We start from the raw sequence: 18427 nt of genomic DNA, 5'->3' as shown, positions 1-18427 counted from the left end.
TGTTTGACCTTATTGTTAATAAGGACACTATGAGAAACTTTGTCAAACATCTTATTAAGGTCAATCACTACAGCATTTCAAGCAAGCAAGCTGATTCTGTTGTGTTGAAAATAAGCAAGCATTTTTCATGCCTAAAATTTATTTATATGTATCCCACTTTTATTGTTTTTATAAATATCAAGAACATATCCAATGCATTTTCCTCCTCCTATTTCTCCACACCACCACCCTGTAGAGTATATGTTGGGTGAGAGAGTGACCGATCCAAGGACACCTATCTGGCTTTCATGGCTAAGGCAGGACTTGAACTCATGGTCTCTTGCTTTCTACCCTGATGCCTTAACCATTGGATCAAAGTGGCTCTCAGATACCCTGAAAAATGAACCTTGAACCCTGTGCTGGGAAATTTACAGAATAATGGAGTTACAAGGGACCTTGGAGGTCTTCTAGTCCAACCCCCTGCTCAAGCAGGAAACCCTCTCTTCTAAAAAATCTCAAGTGTTAGAGCACCCACAACGTCTGGAGGTAAGTCGTAACACTGATTAATTGTTAATCCCTTTATTAATGCAGTGTAGGACTGTGTAGGACTGTGTAGGCTTTTTTGGCAGCTGCAGCACAGTGTAGGACTGTGTTGGCTTTTTTTGGCAGCTGCAGCACACTGCTGGCTCATATTTAAGTGATTGTTCACAAGGAACTATGTATTTCTATATTAACTGGATTGTCCAGATCTTTTTTTGCTGTGACATCAGGGTGGGACAGTCAGAATTTGACAAGAGAATTTTGCCCTTGTTCTTCTGCTAATACCCTTAACAGGTTTGGTTTCACCCACCTCTCCCCTGGGTTTATAGTTTTCCATTTCCTGCTTGGGACAGAGGCCCTTTTGTGGTAGTTCTGGTATTTGTTTGAAGGCTGATGCCAGAAGGCAATTGAGAGATTCTTGGTCAGCCTATAGATTGTCTAAGGTTTCTGTTTTATTTATATATGAATAGAATAATTGGGAGAGTTTTCACCATTACCATGTTGGAAACAGTGACTCTTTTCTTACCATCTGAATCTGAGAAAGCTATTCAATTTCTAAAACCATATCAGATATAGTGAAGGCAAAATGTTATTTAGTGTTTTTGGTAAAAGAGAATATTTGTAACTCTCAGGACTGAAGTGAGGACTCCTTGGTGCTCTCTGAGCTTGGTGGTTTTCTTGCTGATATGTCATTATCAAACTTGGTAATATCATCTATGCTATTTAGTGTTTTGATATTGCTCAGTTCCCATAGACTCTGAGCAGCTTACAAAATAGCAAAACATAGCATCAATCTAGAAAATATATTACATAACATTATAAACCTCTACATTTTCCAGTCTTTCCTAAAGCGGAATGTGGGACAACTTGTCACAGCCAACTCACCACAGGACAACTGACCACAGGACAACTCATTCACATTTCATTTTGTCCCTCCTTTGGCATCCTTTCTTTAATGATTCTGTTCTACTATTTCTTTGATATTAGTGCAATTCTTGCCTTGCAACAAGTTGCCCCGGGGCGAGTTGTCCATAGCGAGTTTTGCTAGGGCAGGGGTAGGCAACCTTGGCTCTTTTATGACTCGTGGACTTCAACTCCCAGAATTCCTGAGCCAAGAAAAACAGCCAAGGTTGCCTACCCCTGTGCTAGGGCAAGTTGGCTGTGATGAGTTGGCCACAGCAAGTTGGCTGTAGCGAGTTGGCTATGGTGAGATGGCTGTGGAGAGTTGTTACAGACCCTTCCTAAAGAGCCAAGACAGGGAAGAGGGCTATATACAGGATGAGCTGTTTCTATAAAAGGGGAGGGCTTATTAAGAAGTTCATTTCATCATTGCACAATTGCTTTGAAAAATGCCTTAGTTGGCCAGTTACAAAAGGATAGTTATTTGGAGAGATTTCAGAAAACACTTGAGATGAGCAATTATACTTATGGCAAATAACTGGTGAATAACTGGTGATTGTAACAGGATAATCTCATTGGATTTTTTTTGCTATTTTCTTCATAGACATGTTGATCTTTAGAATGCTGTGAATATAATTCCAATTATTTCTTTGCTCATATATTTGGAATTATTTTAAAAACATTGTATAAAATTTTGAACATGTCTGATAAGATGTTGAAGGATACAACTAGCAGAAGCTACCCATGCTAACGATGCAAAGCAGAACAGTATTGCAAACAAATGCCAAATAAAATAAAATAAAAATACACAACAGACACAACAGACATGCCTTTATGGTACCCTTCTGGTTTAGCATTTTGAATGGTGTCTATCATTTCTTACACTCAGTATTTTCTAAAGATTATTTTAATTATAAAAGAAATTAAGTGGAAACTTAGCATACTACAGAACAAATCACCAGCCTTGGTTGTCATGTGCACTTGAAACAAAGCCATTAAATGCTGTAAACGCTCCACTGAGATTGCAGAGAGCATCACTAATCAATCATCTTATAAATGGGTGCTTTGTTATTACCAATACTTATCTATGGCAACCATTTTGTAAGTAGGGAAGTCTCCCATGGCAGCCATTTCAGGATTTCAACATGCTGTCAAATGACTCTCAATGTGCCCTTGCTTAAAAAAAAAAGTTTAAATACTTTTTTGGGCCTACAAAACATTAATTCTATACAGCTTTCTTTTAATATATTATTTATCAGCAAACATATAATATAATAAATTTGAGTCATGATAGGAAAGGAATACATAGTTCTCAGGTTTCAAAAACTGTTCTCATCATGCATCCAGTGCCTATACACAGAATACCTTTTCCTTCCTTCCTTCCTTCCTTCCTTCCTTCCTTCCTTCCTTCCTTCCTTCCTTCCTTCCTTCCTTCCTTCCTTCCCTCCTTCCTTCCTTCCTGATGCTAATTATTTTTCCCCTTTTGATGTAACACATCAAATGTACATGTACCAAAGAACAAGATATACAACATTGGAAAATCAATTATATTTTATTAAAGCCCCTTCTTTTGCCAATCTAGTATACTATTTGGTATTTATGCCTTCAAAAACTTCATCTTGCTGAATTGCATTTCTCAATGCTTATGTCTCTTTTATGAAGATATAATATTCTCGGTGCTTGCACAGGACTTCAAAAATTCCATTTAAACCACACTTTAATTTCATTATAGGAATAGGTTAGCAAACTTGGTTGGAATTTTGTATCTTGTACTTAGGGCTTGCAATAAGAATTCTCAATACTTTCTGTGATCTTTTCTCCATTCTTTCAGTTGGAAGAGAGAACAGGAATATCCTTAGGTGCACAAACATGTGTCCATTTATCTGAGTCATTACTTCACCCTTGCAGTCTGGCTGAGTCCTGAGTCTGGGATATCACTTCAAACTGCTAAAGCCATTTCAAGTGTGAAACTGTGCAGATTTATGGACAACCAATTCATTTATATATGGGAACTAGGTCAGTTACAGGGAAAAGAAATACCTGTTTAATCCATTACTTCAATACTCATAAATTAGTATTTCAGTATAACACTATTATAACAGTAGAATTTACTGGTAATGTTTTTTCCTGTAATTTACTGTGATTTTATTCTTTACATAACTATCTGTCAATTTTTCAAATATCTTAATACTTAGTTTTGAACAAGAGTACCCTAATTATTATTCTAAAATATATGTAATAGATACATGCTAGGCATTAGAAGACAAGATAGAAAGACCTGCACATAGATTAGAGAACAAACAAAAGTATACTATATCATCAAGACAGTAAAGGAACTGAAATGGAAATGGACTGGTCACATAGGAAGAATTGATGGCAGGTGGACCAAGGCAGTTATTGGATGAATCTCACTTGATAAAAAGTGTCCACAAAAGAGATCTAAAACAAGATGGATCAATAACATCAGCAAGTATTGTGGGCCCAATTGGCAAAACAAAGCTCAGGACAATATCAGTGGCAAACATACAGAAGAGGCCTTCATTCTGCAGAGGATAGACAATGGCTAAGATGATGATAATTTCCTAATACTAATAATTCTATTTTTTTAAAGGAAACAATTTTAGTCTAACCAGAATGGTATGTAGAACTCCCATAAAGTTCTATGTAGTCATATAGATTTGATGATGACTCAAAAATCTTTATCAGTTTCATTAATGTATAAAAATTTAAAAACTGCTGGGAAAGAATTGCCAGCATCGTATCTCAGTAAAACAGCATCAGTGCCATCCAATAAAATAAGACCCAATCGATAAAAGAGTGTCAGGCAAAGCACGCAGAATCACTCATGAATAGTCTCAGACAGAAGCCTTATTGCTAGCCACCCGTGTTATAAGAATCTCACCAGACTGAATTTGGTTAATTGTATATTATGCATAATTTTTATTTAGAATATGATTATTGTAACTATAATCCTGTATTTAGCTCTGGGAAGTGGGGGGGAAGTGGGTGGGTTTGGGGTGGGAGAGATTTGGGGATATATTGTAAAATTTTGTTTTTGTAAAACTCTTTAATAATAATAATAAAAAAAGAATCTCACCAGACTGACTGCATTCTCTTGAGATGGTCAGATAAGGCCTCAAGGATTATGGGGAAGTCAGGTCTCTGAACTCTGCAGTTCAAATACCCTATATTCACTCCCCCCACCCCTCCCTTAACACTTCTCTCCAGTCTAGCTGGAGATTCCAAGACAAAGGGATGGTAAATGAGATTCAACAGATACAGAATGTGATACAACGACCTTTCTATTTATTTAGCAATAACATAGCAATAGCACTTACATTTATACACAGTACCACTCCATAATGCTTTACAGCACCCTCTGAGCAGCTTACAGAGTCAGCCTATTGCACCCAACAATCTGGGTCCTCCTGTAAGGCTGAGTCAACCTTGAGCCAATCAGGACTGAACTCTTGGCAGTGGGCAGAGTCAGACTGCAATGCTGCATTCTAACCACTGTGCCACTATGGCTCCTATTTATTTGCCGAGCTTGTGGTCTCTGTAAAGGAACAGAGAGGGACTCATTGACCGCAACTCTGTCATAAAGTGTCAAGGGGCTTGGAACAGTTTTTGTCGATTCAGGTTAATACAGAACATACCATGTCCTCAGTTTATTTATGTTCTGAAACTCCCAGGATGATTTTTTGTATATGTGTTATATATGGAAATGAACCCTTTGTAAGTGGCCTCCAAAGTTCCAAATATATTTAAAAATGACCTGCTAGAATTGGAAACAGACGATCTGGATATAATACCCCAATACTTTACTATCTAACTTAAATGACCCTTCTCTGGATATATCACTTAAATATAAGTAATTACTAGGACAAAGCTTAAATAATAGTGGCATTTTACTTGTGGGTTGTTTCTTCCATTTACAGCACCCCATTTTATGGGCATTTTGGTCTCAAACTACTTTGTAAAGATTCACATTGTCCTCTAAAATCCCTTAATTTTTAAATATTAAAACTATTGTTTTAATATAAAGCTTATCCTATAAACTGTCAAGAGAACACAGAACAAGTAACATTATCAAAGTAAAAGATTCTAATACCAACATTACAATGTATAATTAAATGTATACCTCTATAAATATATAATTTGCACATAAATATATTGCCTTTTGCTTTTTAGCATAATGTTTGAAAATCCAGAACAATCAATAAATTCAGAATTTAAAGTAGCACAATACAATATGTTTCCATTTTGTTTTTGTTTTTTTCATCTACTGGCAAACAGACAAAGCATCTGAGTTTTCCTGCTTTAGGAAACAATACGGCAAAATATATAATCATCTGGTAGCTCATAACCAGAAGTATCTGTTATAAAGATTATGCATGCTGATGGAGTAAACAGCAATTTGTGTATCTGCTGTGAAAAACCCAGCAGAATATATTGGTTAAAAAATATGTATCTCTTTTCATTGACTGCAAACTATTTTTTACTTTTCTGTTTTCTGCACCTTAAAATTACAAATCTAAATTACAGGACCCAAGAGGAATAAATGCATTTAACAACTCCATATATATTTCATGTAAATCTATTGCTGTAATCTCGTTAATGAGGATAGTAAACTGGAGCAGTTCCCATGTGCGCAAAAGGTAAATCTCTTCCCTGTTTCTGCTGACTAGAAAACAATGAGGCAAGTGCAGCTGTAGTAGAATGTAACATTTTAAGGTCTCTTATATTATGCTCTCATTTTAAGCCAAAAACAGATAAGAGTTTTATTTACTTATCTGAGTAATAAAATAAATGATCACGTACCATAAAAAGATATTGTTTTCATAACTACACTTGAAAATGTGTCAGGAGGAATATATTCAAATAACTTGAAAGAACTTCTCAGTGTAAACATTAACTTTTTTTCAATATTGTGTCAAATTATTTAGAAATTCTGCTTACATTTGGCCTTTATATTATCCATTAAATGATAAACCCAAATATTTTCACTTCGGTTTAGTTTTGAGTTTTATACCCTTAAGTAGATATATTTACAGGATTTTTTTAAATATAAATTCTTATAACAATTCATTTTATTTGCAACAATTCTAGATAAGAATGAACCATGTCTTACCACTGGTGTCTGTAATAGCTATTTGAGCTTTAGTAGTGTCATCTCCAAATCTGTTGCTTGCTTTACATGTATATTCCCCAGCATCATCCAACGAAGCTTTAGTAATGCGGAGTTCTGAGAATGTTCTAAGGAAAGAAAGTTGAATAATATATTAAATCATTTTATGCATCATTGAAAGAAACAAATATACAAAAAATACTGTTTAGGTTTGTTCCTCCTTTGCTGGAGGTGCAGAGAGGAGCCATGTTCATAAGATAAATAACATAAAGTAAATTACAGGTAGTCTTCAACTTACAACAGCTCATTTAGTGACCAAATGAAGTTACAATAAAAAATGTGACTTATAACCATTCTTCACACATATGATCCCTACAGCATCCCCATGGTTGTGTGATTTACATTCAGATGCTTGACAACTGACTCATATTTATGACAGTTGCAGTGTTCCGCGGTCATGTGATCACCTTTGGCAACCTTCTGACAAGCAGAGTCAATGGGGAGGACAGATTCACTTAACAACCATGTTACTAATTTAACAGCTGCAGTGATTCACTTAACAACTGTGTCAAGAAAAGTTGTAAAATGGGGCAAAACTCACTTAACAAATTTCTCACTTAGCAACATAAATTCTGGGCTCATTTGTGGCCATAAGTCGAGGACTACCTGTAATATGTACAGTAATACACATTTTCCTCTTATAGATTTGATAGTATAGGTACTCCTTACTTAATGACCATATGACTCCCTCCCATTACTTACAATCCACCCTTAAAGTTATGACTGCTACACAGACACATCTGGAGACAGACACACATATGACCACAGTCTGGTGCTTGGCATATTTCAGATCACATTTACAACTGGTTACAGTGTCCCATAGTAACATGACCATGATCTGTGCTATTTTTTGCCAGTTTCCACCAAAAAGAACCCATTCAGGAGAAAGGAATTTCTTTAACATCCATGTGGTTTGTTTAACAACCACACAATTCAACTTAATGACCACAGTGATTCACTTTACGACTGTCTTAAAAACAGTCGTAAAATCAAGACAGGTCATGTGGTGACACACTTAATTACCACAATGTTTTATGCCAAAATTCCAGATTCAATTGTGGGTGTTAAGGGAGGATCACCTGGAGAACAAAAGGGGCAGGGAAAGGATAATCTATTGTCTTTACCTTGAGATTAAACTTCAGTTACTTGTCTGAACTGATTTATTTTATTTTATTTTATTTTATTTTATTTTATTAGATTTATATACCGCCCTTTCCCGAAGTACTCAGGGCGGTTTACAGGGTATTTAAAACAACCAGTACAAAAGTTAAAAACAAATTAAAAAAGATTAAATTATCCTTAAAATTAAAAAAACCCAGTTAAAAATTCTCAGCCTGGGCCGGAGAGCTCAAAGAGCCAGGTCTTCAGGTCCCGGTGAAATGTGCGAAGGTTGGGGGCAGTCCTAAGCTCCACGGGCAGCTGGTTCCAGAGGGCAGGCGCACCCACAGAGAAGGCCCTTCCCCTGGGTGTTATCCGCCGACAGTCTTTTATCGGCGGCACCCGATAAAAGAGAAGACCCTCCCTGTAGGAGTGCACTGGACGAAGGGAGCTTGATGCTGGCAGCAGGTGTTCCCTCAGATATCCTGGACCCAAGCCATTCAGGGCTTTATAGGTCATCACCAGCACCTTGAATCTCACCCGGAGGGCAACCGGAAGCCAATGCAGCTCACGGAGTAGAGGTGTTACATGGGAGTATCGGGAAACCCCCATCACAACTCGCGCAGCCGCATTCTGCACCAGCTGAAGCCTCCGAGTGGTCCTCAAGGGCAGCCCCATGTAGAGAGCGTTGCAGTAGTCTAGATGGGAGGTCACGAGCGCATGAGTGACTGTGCGTAGGGCATCTCGGTCCAGATAGGGTCACAACTGGTGCACCAGGCGAACCTGGGCAAAAGCCCCCCTGGTCATGGCTCCTATATGATCTTCAAAATTGAGCCGCGAATCCAGGAGGACGCCCAAGTTGCGAGCCCTATCATTAGAAGTTAGAACTAGAAAGCAGTTTGGTTTTTCCTCCTTGGATTCAATTGTTTATTATACCTGCTTATCTTCTTTTAACGTGAATATATGAACACAAAACTTCCCATTTTTTTTTAAGTAACTCTAAGAACACTTGTCGATCAGAAGGTCGGCAGTTTGGCGGGTCAAATCCCGAGCGCTGCGTAGCAGAGTGAGTGCCTGTTACTCGTCCCAGTTTCTGCCAACCTAGCAGTTCGAAAGCACGTAAAAATGCAAGTAGAAAAATAGGGACCACTACGGTGGGAAGGTAACAACATTCCGTGCGCCTTTGGCATCTAGTCATGCCGGCCACATGACCACGGAGACGTCCTCAGACAAGCATTGGCTCTTTGGCTTTGAAACAGAGATGAGCACCGGCCCCTAGAGTCGGAAATGACTAGCACGCATGCGCAGGGGAACCTTTACCTTTACCTTTAAGAACACTTGTCTGGCTGAAGTAAATTGCTTTAAATAATAAAAAATAGCCAAACATTTGGATCCTATTTTTCAAAAAATAAAGACATCTTTTAACAGTAAGAGATAAAAAAAATTACTTTGAGTTAAGCTCATTATCCCTCCTATGCTTTTATGGATATATCTACATATTTATCTTGGCAACAGTACAGATATGAATTGCAATTCCTTCTTCTGCTGTTGTTTTAATCTCCCAGCTTAGACTGTAACCCTGAGAGTATTTGAGAGAATTTGATGAGTCTCTCATACAGCTACTAACAGTGGTCAACCCTGCTTAACTTTGTTTGGATCGGTTAAGATTTCTAGCTACTGCCAAATTTTATAGGACAGCCTTAAGTGCAACAATTTAATTCTTCAACTGCATCACTAAAAGCAATGAAGTTGCATGGGTTTTTCCCAAAATGTTAACTACATGCTTAATTTAGGATCTGACATTAGGTTTCATTTTGAAGTAGACACTACAATGATGAATTATAGATTACAGCACTTTTATTCTCATTGCTCACTACTGTCTGATCTTTCTAGTAACATACAAACACTGTATATCCTTGTAAATATAGGATGATTGCAAATGTAGGGTATAAGGCTAGAGGTCTCAAACCACCCCATCTATTCACATCGTGGCCTCAGATCCTACCTGAGGTAATGCCTTAATTGCTTCTGTCTTCCAGCTGTTGCCTTATCTCTTAATCCAGTATATGAAAGACAGTGGCCCTGAAATCTATGCTGCCTTTCTTGTGATTAAAAGGGCAATGTGGAAATACGTTTAGTATAGTAAAACAATACCTGACCATGTAGCATAGGAACATGGTCTTATTATAAAATTAGATCATAGAGCTGGGAGGGGCCTTGAAGGTCTTCTAGTCCAACCACCTGCTGAAGGCAGGAACCTTATACATCCCGGTCAAATGGTTGTCCAGTCTGTTTTTGAAAACCTTCAAAGTTGGGACACCCACAACTCCAGGAGGCAAACAATTCCATTGTTATCACACTGTCAGAACATTTCTCCTTACATCTAGGTTGGATCTCTCTTAAGCAAGCTTTCACCCATTACTTCTTGTCTCACTCTGCTTTGGAGAATAAATCAATCCCCTCTTCTCTGTGACAGTCCCTCAAGCACTGGAAGACAGTTATCATGTCCTCCCTAATCCTTTTTTTCAATAGGCTAGGCCAGCTTGGCTGGCTCAGGAATTCTGGGAGTTGAAGTCCACGAGTCATAAAAGAGCCAAGGTTGCCTGCCCCTGTGCTAGACATACAGCTGCCTCAACTGTTCATCACATTCAGCTCTTCCTCCCCTCCTTGGGAGATAAACCAATTATCAGAGATAAACCATATTTTAATTAAAAAAAATGAAACTAAGCACTCCTTTTTAACTTTAATATTAAGCATTAAAATACAGCCATTCATTGTTGGAGAAATAAGTTATAGATCTGCATAGATCAGCTAAATAACACAGATGAAAAAAAATCTAAAAACAAATCTTGTGAGCAAAACATGAAGATAATGGTCTGCTACAAAAGCCAAAAATTCTTCTTAGATCTGGAACATCATTCAAGGGAGACATAAAATTCAATCTTTCCCTCATTTTTCTGGGAAGGGGGAGAGATACCTTTAAGTCAGTTTTTGACTTCTGGCAATTGTCTGGATTAGTTATTGCAATTTTCTTAGCAAGATTTTTTTGGAAAAGGTTTGCCATTGCCTCTTCATAGGATAGTGACAGGGCCAGTGTTACCCAAGGACTAGAATTCAGTGTCTCCCAGTTTCTAAACTGGTGCTTTAATCACTACACCAGACTGGCTCTTAAACTTTCCTCTTGTATAGAGATTTAAAGAAATTATACAATATATGAACCCCAACATAGATTCCAAACAAAAACATACCTCCTTCTATACAAAATGAAGATTCTAAAAGATTCTGATGTTTCTCCAGCTTTGGAAGTGATTTCACTTCAACAGGCTGCTCAGAACAAGTCATGGAAAACCCATTCTTTTTCAGCGTGCTTTGGAATCTTCAGTCTTTGTTTTTAAAAGAATTGAACTTTCACAAAGATACCTAGTTGGGATTTCCATTAGCTAATACCTATTACAGGTAGTCCTCAACTTACAACCATAACTGGGATCAGAATTTCACTTGCTAAGCAAGGCAGTTGTTTTTGCCATGTTTGTTAAGTGAATAACTTGTTGAGTCAATCAGGCAGTTTTGAGAACCCGGCTTTCCCCATTGACTTTGCTTGTCAGAACCCGGCTAAGAAGATTGCAGATGGCAACCACATCACCCTGTTGTAAATACTTGCCAGTTGCCAAGTGATCAAATTCTTGAACCTCAGATGACCATTACTGAGTTGTGGAACAACAGGTTTCCTGTAAATTCTTGTAGTGAGCTCTCCAAGGTACTGATATGGAGTTGTCTTGCCAGTGCCCAGACCCAGACAGGGGAAAAAATAGAAATCTCTTCCCCACTGTGATTAACCAATATGTATAAAAGTTCTTAGGGATTCTCAAACAAGAAATAATTGGGGAAGCATGCTATATGAATAGGATTGTGAAAGAACAAAAATGTTCACTTTAATCCTGTACAAAATTACCAAGGAAAAATAAAGCTAAAATAAGAAAATATTCTGGAAGACATGCCCAATTTTAGAAAACAATAAAAAGGACTCTTACATGTACTCTTATATGAATCACATGAGAACTCATGGGAGTAAACAAACTTTAGGAAATATTTTAATATTAAATATCTACTAACATTGTGAAGCCATTGGCCATACATTATGAATCTTATAAGTTGTTGTTGTTGTTAGCTGCAAAGTCATGTTCGACCCATCGCGACCCTATGGACAACGTTCCTCCAGGCCTTCCTGTCCTCTACCATCTGCTGGAGTCCATTTAAGCTCACGCCTACTGCTTCAGTGACTCCATCCAGCCACCTCATTCTCTGTCGTCCCCTTCTTCTATTGCCCTCAATCTTTCCCAGCATTAGGCTCTTCTCCAGTGAGTCCTTCCTCCTCATTAGGTGGCCAAAGTATTTGAGTTTTAGCTTCAGGATCTGGCCTTCTAAAGAGCAGTCAGGGTTGATCTCCTCTAGGACTGACCGGTTTGATCGCCTTGCAGTCCAAGGGACTCGCAGGAGTCTTCTCCAGCACCAAAGGCCTCAATTCTTTGGCGCTCAGCCTTTTTTATGGTTCAACTTTCACTGCCATACATTGCAACTGGGAAGACCCATAGCCTTGACTATACGCACTTTTGTTGACAGGGTGATGTCTCTGCTTTTTAGTGTGCTGTCTAGTTTTTCCATGGCTTTCCTCCCGAGGAGCAAACGTCTTTTAATTTCTTGGCTACAGTCCCCATCTGCAGTGATCTTGGAGCCCAGGAAAATAAAATCTGTCACTACCTCAATTTCTTCCCCATCTATTTGCCAGGAATTGAGAGGGCCGGATGCAAATAAATGAGGTTGTAGATTTCTTATTCACAGTTACAATATATGCTTTATATTTGAGGAACAAGTTTCAGATTTCAGCCTGAAAGTCACCAAATTAATTTCCACCAGAAACCGTGGTAGAACATTAAAATAAAAACAAGGAGTGAATAAAAACATGCTTCCTATGAATAGTCTTACAGAAAACTAAGATTTCATTTTCAAATACAAATCATGTATGAGGAGGAGATTAGCCTTCACATTGAATCTATATAAATTTCTATGCATTCCTTCAAACTGTATCAGGCACCTTTCTATAATGTATTATTAGTCCAATAATAAACTGAACTGATCTCCTTAACTTATGAACACAAGACAGATGTAAATGAGTATTATTATTATTATTATTATTATTATTATTATTATTATTATTATTATTATTATTATTGATGATGATGATGATGATAGAGTTAGAAGGGACCTTGGAGGTGTTCTAGTCCAAACCCCTGCTCAGGCAGGAAGCCCTATATCATTTCAGACATACACTGTAACAATTTGTTGCTGGAACTTTGCACTTTCATATGGCCCAAGGGCTAATCAATAAAGACTTTAGTTAGTTAATTTCAGACAAATTATTGTCCAGTCTCTTTTATAATACAGCTGCCTGAATTGGGCCAGTTACTAAACCTCAGCTTATTTTACTTTACAAAGTAATGATGAAGATAAAGTAATGAAAATAAGCAATAAATTGTGTAATATGAAAGCACTGAAATAATAACAGTGCATTCTTAAGTATTAGACCAAAATACTAACACTAATACTGTTTGTATCTATTAGCAAGCATAAATGTAAGCAACATAGCATATATCCCTGCCAGGCCAGGCTTTGTGCGCCATCTGATTTTATTAGTATATTATTTTTATATAATTTAAAAATAAGACCAGGAATTTGGCATGGTATAAAGGAGGGCTTTTCAACCTTTTCACCCATTGTACCACTTTTAAGATATGGCAACATCCGAGTACCACCAGTTGCCTAGCAAGGTGTCAAAAACTTGATGACCAAAAAAAAAAAAGGAAAAAAGTGATGAAGTACAGGTAGTCCTTGACTTACAACAGTTTGCTTTGTTTGAAGTTACAATGGCACTGAAAAAAAGTGCCCCCCAAGCCACAGCCGAGCAAGACACCTGCCTGCCCGCCCAGCGGCGCTCTTTCTCCTGTCCGAGGTTTTCATTGCTGTTAGCATTTCTGTTGAGGATTGGCAGCGGGGGTGGGGTGGGGGTGTTTGGTTTTTATTCCCCCGTCTGCTGGGTGGTTGCAGCAGGTTTTGGTCACTTCACATGACCCTGGGACACTGTGACCATCATAAATATGAATCAGTTGCCAAGCATCTGAATGTAAATCACAAGACCCTGGAGATGCTGCAACATTCCAGCTGATCGGCGCTTCTTCTGGGCTCAGCAGACATGCCAGGATCAGCGCTGAGCTCCAGCTGGAGCCTGGTGCTGATCCTGGCGCTTCCACTGAGCCCTGACAGCCCTGCAGCTCTAGCCGTCTCTCGCTCAAGCTTGTGCGGTGCTGCCACCAGTTCAGCTCATTCCCCTCCCCCGCTACCACTTTTCTAGGATGGTTGCGTACCACCTGCCAGGTGCCAATGTACCACAGTTGGTACCCGTACCACTGGTTGAAAAGCCCTGGTATAAAGTGTGGTGGAAGGTAGTGAGGAGGTGAATTGCTAGACCTAGGAGGAGGGCTGAATTTCTGGAACCTAAGAGGCAACTCAGCTCAGATGGTATGTGTGAGAGAAAGAAGAGTGAAGACAACACCTCCCTATTAGTTCACAGAGTATGTTACAAATGTAGATGGTAGCATCTTTAGTCTGGCAAGTTTTATTTATTTTATTTATTTATTATTGGGACTTATATGCCGCCCTATCTCCCGAAGGACTCAGGGCGGCTAACAACAATAAAATACAATAATACAAAAGTTAAAAAGAAATTAAATTAATAGCCCCAGTAGAAAAGTTAAAATTAAGTTAAAAATTAAAAACATTATTAAAATCCCTGTCAGTCCAGGTCAGCCTGATGGAAAAGGAGTGTTTTGAGGCCGCAGCGAAAGGACCGGAGATCCGGGACAATCCGAAGCTCAAGGGGAAGTTGATTCCACAGGGCAGGCGCTCCCACAGAGAAGGCCCTCGCCCTGGGGGTCACCAGCCGACATTGTCTAGCCGACGGCACCCTGAGGAGGCCCTCTCTGTGTGAGCGCACTGGGCGATGGGAAGTCGTTCCCAGCAGCAGACGGTCCTGCAAGTATCCCGGGCCTAAGCCTAAGTTTTGTTTATAGGTGTGAAACAATAAAGAGCTCAGGTTGGAAGAATTGTCATGTGTCATTCTTTTGTTTTGGGTGTGACACAAAGAGGCAGAATTTAGCATTTAACTACTGTATATTTCACATTTCTTTAGGCCACATATAAGTACGATGAGCATTCTTCAATAATAAAATCAGTGGGTGTCTACCATGGGGTACTTTTATTGAAGGTGTGACCTCTTCCCTCTTGGTAATCTTAGGCAGCATCATGGTGCGTTAGGAGGGTTAGTTACATTCTGGTTAATTGATATTTTGTGGAAGGCCGTGATTAGCACAAAAACATGTTGTGAATATGGAAGATCCTTAACAATGGCATGCATTTTATGTATGATAGGTGTACATGTCTACCAGCACAAAGCGTTTGCCTGACACTGAAATTATATGTACTATGATAGTGAGTAATGTTTTCAGCTTCGCATAGCATCTATTGAAGCTGGATCGTAAATAAAAAGAAGACCAGGTTAGGAGGAAGAAATGAAGGCATGAAGTCAAGATGGATTGAATATGTGTACCGACTACAAAAATGTATTTATTGCCACCCCCCCAACATTACTGATAATTGCTTTAAAAACTGCCTTTTTATTTTATAAAAATAATCTGTACTCAATTCAGTATGAATTAAACTAAAACATACCAAGGTATGCTTAATTTAAATCATATATAAAATGTGCAAAACTTTTACATTCAGAGGGTTCTCAAAGTGTATCAATTTCCAGTTATAAAGACAGGGACGGAATTTCAATACTTTCATTATAAAACTTAAAAGTTTATTTTTTCCTGATAGATTTAATCGTTTCTATTTCACTCCTTTTAAGATTGTAATTAAGGTTAGTTCTAAATATTAGTATAACTGTGATATGATTGATAAGTTTCTGCTGTATAAAAATCTTATATGAACTCCTGTGTTGTTGATCATATATTTTTAAATAAAATCTTTACTGAAGAACATTCCATGAAGCTTAATTAGCAGATTTTGCATCACCTTTACATATATGATAACTTTTGTAGAATAATTAGCCTTCGTGCCCCTCTCCCTTAAAAAGAGCTGTACTGATCTAACAAGAGCTCTCAGTTCTGGCAGGGAATAACTTAATATAATCTTTACACACATCTTGCAAATAGAAAGTTGTGTTAAAGTATCACAAAACATCCAAATATAAAGCAGGAGATTGAGCCTTTCACTTGCAAACTTGTAAATATATCACATCGGAGCTGTACACATGAGGTGATCAGGTCTGGCAAAGGAAACTGTGAGCTTTTAAGATATTTATAAAACTATTTCTTTTGTAACCAGTTTGTATTTTGGAATTCTGTAAACTGTTTTCGTCAGGTCTACCTAACAGTATGATCTAAACTCAAAGCTATTTCTGGCTTAAAGTGGGTTAGGCTGAAGCTCAAGTAAATTCTGTCATCCAGATTTTGTGTTCTGACCACAAAAGTTTCATCCAGAAAATTGTTCAGGAAATCGCAGCACAGCCAAGAAAGGGGTGGGAAAGGAGGAGCAAAGCTCCATTCAAAGCAGGAAAACATGCAGGCAAAATAAAGCAAAATTAGGATGTGCTGAGGTCATTTCTATCTAGTAGAAGATCTAGGGGTGGAAATCATAATCCTTCCTTGTGCCACATACAGGTAGTCCTCTATGTACAACAGTTCATTTAGTGACCATTTGAAGTTACAATGGCACTAAAAAGTGACTTATCACCGTTTTTCATACTTACGACCGTTGCAACATCCCTGTGGTCACATGATTTACATTCGGATGCTTGACAACTGGTTCATATTTATGACGGCTTCAGTGTTCCGGCTTTTTGACCATCTGACAAGCAATTTTAAGGGGGAAGCCAGATTCCCTTAACAACCATGCCACTAACTTAACAACTGCAGTGATTCAGTTAACAATTGTGGCAAGAAAGGTGTAACACAGGGCAAAATTCACTTAACAACCATCTCACTTAGCAACAGAAATTTTGGGCTAAATTGTGGTTGCAAGTTGAGGACTGTCTGTACTGTCTTCAGCTGATATGAAATCTAATCTCAAACTATGACCATGATACTGATACACTATGCTTTTAGAAATACAAATCCATATAAAATATATCTACTAATTTTACAAAATTCATGCAGTGTGGCAGCTATGACAATAAGCAATTTTTCCCCCAAGATATTTTATCCAAGATAACATCCGTTTACCCGAAAAAATTCATAGCTTGTCTCTTGAATTTTCAGAGTCCATCTGGAATTTTCTACAAACTTTCAAGCTTAACTTCCCAACCATGTAAGCTGTTACTGAAATGTAACATCAAGACCAGTAATTTTTATAAATGCTTATTGAATCAATCCTTCCAAATAGGTTCATTTGTTAAAGCATGTCTCTCAATGTACCAGAGGGACCATATTACATACAAAATATATAATATTGGACTCAAACCTGGGTCCAAGGTAACCTGGATCCATCTGTAAAACTGTTATTTTCCTGCAATACTTCAACCTATTTGAGCTTTGTATGAAATAGAAAGTCTTTTCTGCCAGTTGAATGGCCTTAAGAACTCTACTGCTTCAATTAATCATGTTCAGTTTAAACCCAACTGACTTCCTAAGTCATCCTTCACTATATTTAATATAGCGACAGCTGATGGCAATTTAGTATTCTAGTATTTAATATAAGACACACAGAGGAAAAAAGGACTTTGGTTTAACAAAAAAATTAAGTGTTTTCATTGATTTTGGCAACTGTTTGGGATTGAAAATTGCAGCCAGAACAATAAGCATAATAAGCTTTCCAGACACTCATTGTTTGAAATGAACTAACAAAAACTCTGCTTCATCTTCCTTTAATGAACATACGATAAAATCAGCACCATGAAGGACACTTGTGCCTTGATATTTGGTCCAACTGAGCTCACTCAGAGGAAATGGACTAAAACACATCAAAATGTTCATGTTAACTTTTTTAAATTCATATCAAGATTTTAGCTTCATAACTGTTCTTTGAGGCAGATTAAACTAAGCAATAGAGAGTTTAAATGTATCCAAAACCAATCAAGATATATTGATTGCACAAATGTTAAAGATTAAAAATCAGTCTAGTCAAATCAATGAAAAATTATATTCACATTCTAACCAGATCATTAAAAATATATTGATTCTGGCTATCATGCAACAGGTCCATGAGTTTTCTAAGCAAGAATGAGAGGAAACTGTAGCTATTTTTTTCCTGAAACATAAAATACCTAGCTAGTAAATTAAGGATTTCTTTTTCGTCTCTCACAATGATTATTAGACTGTGAATGTGTCTAGCACATTGGATGCACACTGCTTTAGTAAATTTATACTTTTATGCACAGTTTGGATTATTGCACTACCACTGCAGGATTAGAAATACATTCATTGTAAGGAAATTCTGCCCTATAGAACTAGCTTAATGATGACAAAGAGTTTCTGTTTAACTTTTTATGAAATAAGATATAACAGCAGCATTTTAAAATCACTAAGTTAAAATAAAATAATAACTTATTTCCATTAATTATCTCTTTCCAAACAGGATAACACATTTTGGGCATCTGAGATCATTAAT

General features: G+C 37.7%; 1 protein-coding gene across 4 annotated transcripts in view; it reads right to left on the bottom strand.

The window, feature by feature from the left end:
* The window catches only part of NRG1 (neuregulin 1), a gene marked incomplete at its 5' end in the record, with an annotated part of 174188 nt that overhangs the window by 117662 nt on the left and 38099 nt on the right, over positions 1 to 18427 (bottom strand). For all 4 annotated transcript variants that reach the window (XM_081320319.1, XM_081320318.1, XM_081320320.1 and 1 more), the window contains one exon: positions 6551 to 6675. In XM_081320319.1, coding sequence (XP_081176445.1) covers positions 6551 to 6675 — 125 coding nt within the window. The remainder of the gene's footprint in view (positions 1 to 6550; positions 6676 to 18427) is intronic.

Source organism: Vipera berus, assembly GCF_964194415.1.
Source record: "Vipera berus genome assembly, chromosome: 2".
Classification (NCBI taxonomy): domain Eukaryota; kingdom Metazoa; phylum Chordata; class Lepidosauria; order Squamata; family Viperidae; genus Vipera; species Vipera berus.
This window is presented reverse-complemented; position numbering and strand designations above follow the sequence as displayed.